At 43.1% G+C, this 1,230-nt stretch overlaps 1 protein-coding gene across 1 annotated transcript; it reads left to right on the top strand.

Annotated features, from left to right (window-relative positions):
• The first annotated feature begins 2 nt into the window (after positions 1-2).
• Positions 3-1,074, top strand: LOC110034979 (L-ascorbate oxidase-like). Its single transcript, XM_020739219.1, has one exon. It carries the CDS (start codon positions 3-5, stop codon positions 951-953), a length of 951 nt encoding a protein of 316 aa, XP_020594878.1. The 3' UTR covers positions 954-1,074.
• Positions 1,075-1,230: the final 156 nt, after the last annotated feature.

The raw sequence follows: 1,230 nt of genomic DNA, 5'->3' as shown, positions 1-1,230 counted from the left end.
ATATGACCATCGTTGAAGTGGACGGTTATTATGTGAAGCCGGTCGTCGTGAAGAATCTGAATATTTATTCCGGCGAGACTTACTCAGTCATATTGAAAGCTGATGAAGACAAATCCAGAAACTATTGGGTGGCGCTCAATGTGGTCAGTCGAAAACCTAACACCCCAACTGGTACTGCCATTCTGAACTACTACCCCAACCATCCCCTTAAGCCGCCGCCGACAGCCACCCCCATAGGCCCACCTTGGAACGACACCTTGTATAGATTCAACCAAAGCAAGTCCATTGTCTCCCACCCCAACTTTATCGAGGCACCACCACCCACATCCGACCGCCTCATCATCCTCCTCAACACCCAAAACAAGATCAATGGCCATATCAAATGGGCACTCAACAACATCTCCTTCACGCTGCCGACCACCCCTTATTTGATAGCCATGAAGAGTCAGATGCAACATGTCTTTAGCCAAAAACCAGCTCCAGAGACTTACGACTATAAGAACTATAACATCCATGTTGTTTCAAGCAACCCTAACACAGTTTCCAGCAATTCAGTCTATAGATTGGAGTTTGGTTCCACGGTGGACGTCATCCTGCAGAATGCGAATACGTTGAGTGCTAACAACAGTGAGACTCATCCATGGCATCTACATGGGCATGATTTCTGGGTTTTAGGGTATGGAATGGGTAAATTTGATCCAGAGGTGGATTCAAAGAAGTATAACTTGTTTGACCCGATTCAGAGGAATACTGTACCATTGCACCCTTATGGGTGGACTGCGCTGAGGTTTAGGGCTGATAACCCTGGGGTTTGGGCTTTTCATTGTCATATTGAAGCTCACTTCTTCATGGGAATGGGGGTTGTTTTTGAGGAAGGGGTGGAGAAGGTAGGCGAGCTCCCTAGTTCTATTATGGGATGTGGAGAGTCCAAGCATCTGAGAAGGCGAGCTTAAAATGGGCGTTGGGGTTAGGCCTTTCTTTTCAGCGCCACGCATCGTTGTTCTTATTATTTTTTGTGATGACATAATTATAAGTATATTTTGCAAGTGAAATATACATGGTGATTTGACAAATACTTGCGTGTTGATGAATTTCATGATATTTTTTAGTGCTAGTTCAACTAAGGTTTTGGCACGACTTCCTTTTTGTTTGCATGAACATATAAATGTTGATGAATTCTAATTGGAAAATATTATTGATACAAATTGAAATGTTTTATTTATAAAAAAA

Source organism: Phalaenopsis equestris, unplaced genomic scaffold (genome assembly GCF_001263595.1).
Source record: "Phalaenopsis equestris unplaced genomic scaffold, ASM126359v1 Scaffold195036, whole genome shotgun sequence".
NCBI classification, from domain to species: Eukaryota; Viridiplantae; Streptophyta; class Magnoliopsida; order Asparagales; family Orchidaceae; genus Phalaenopsis; species Phalaenopsis equestris.
Note: the sequence above shows the minus strand (reverse complement) of the source record. Positions and strands in the feature narration are given on the sequence as shown.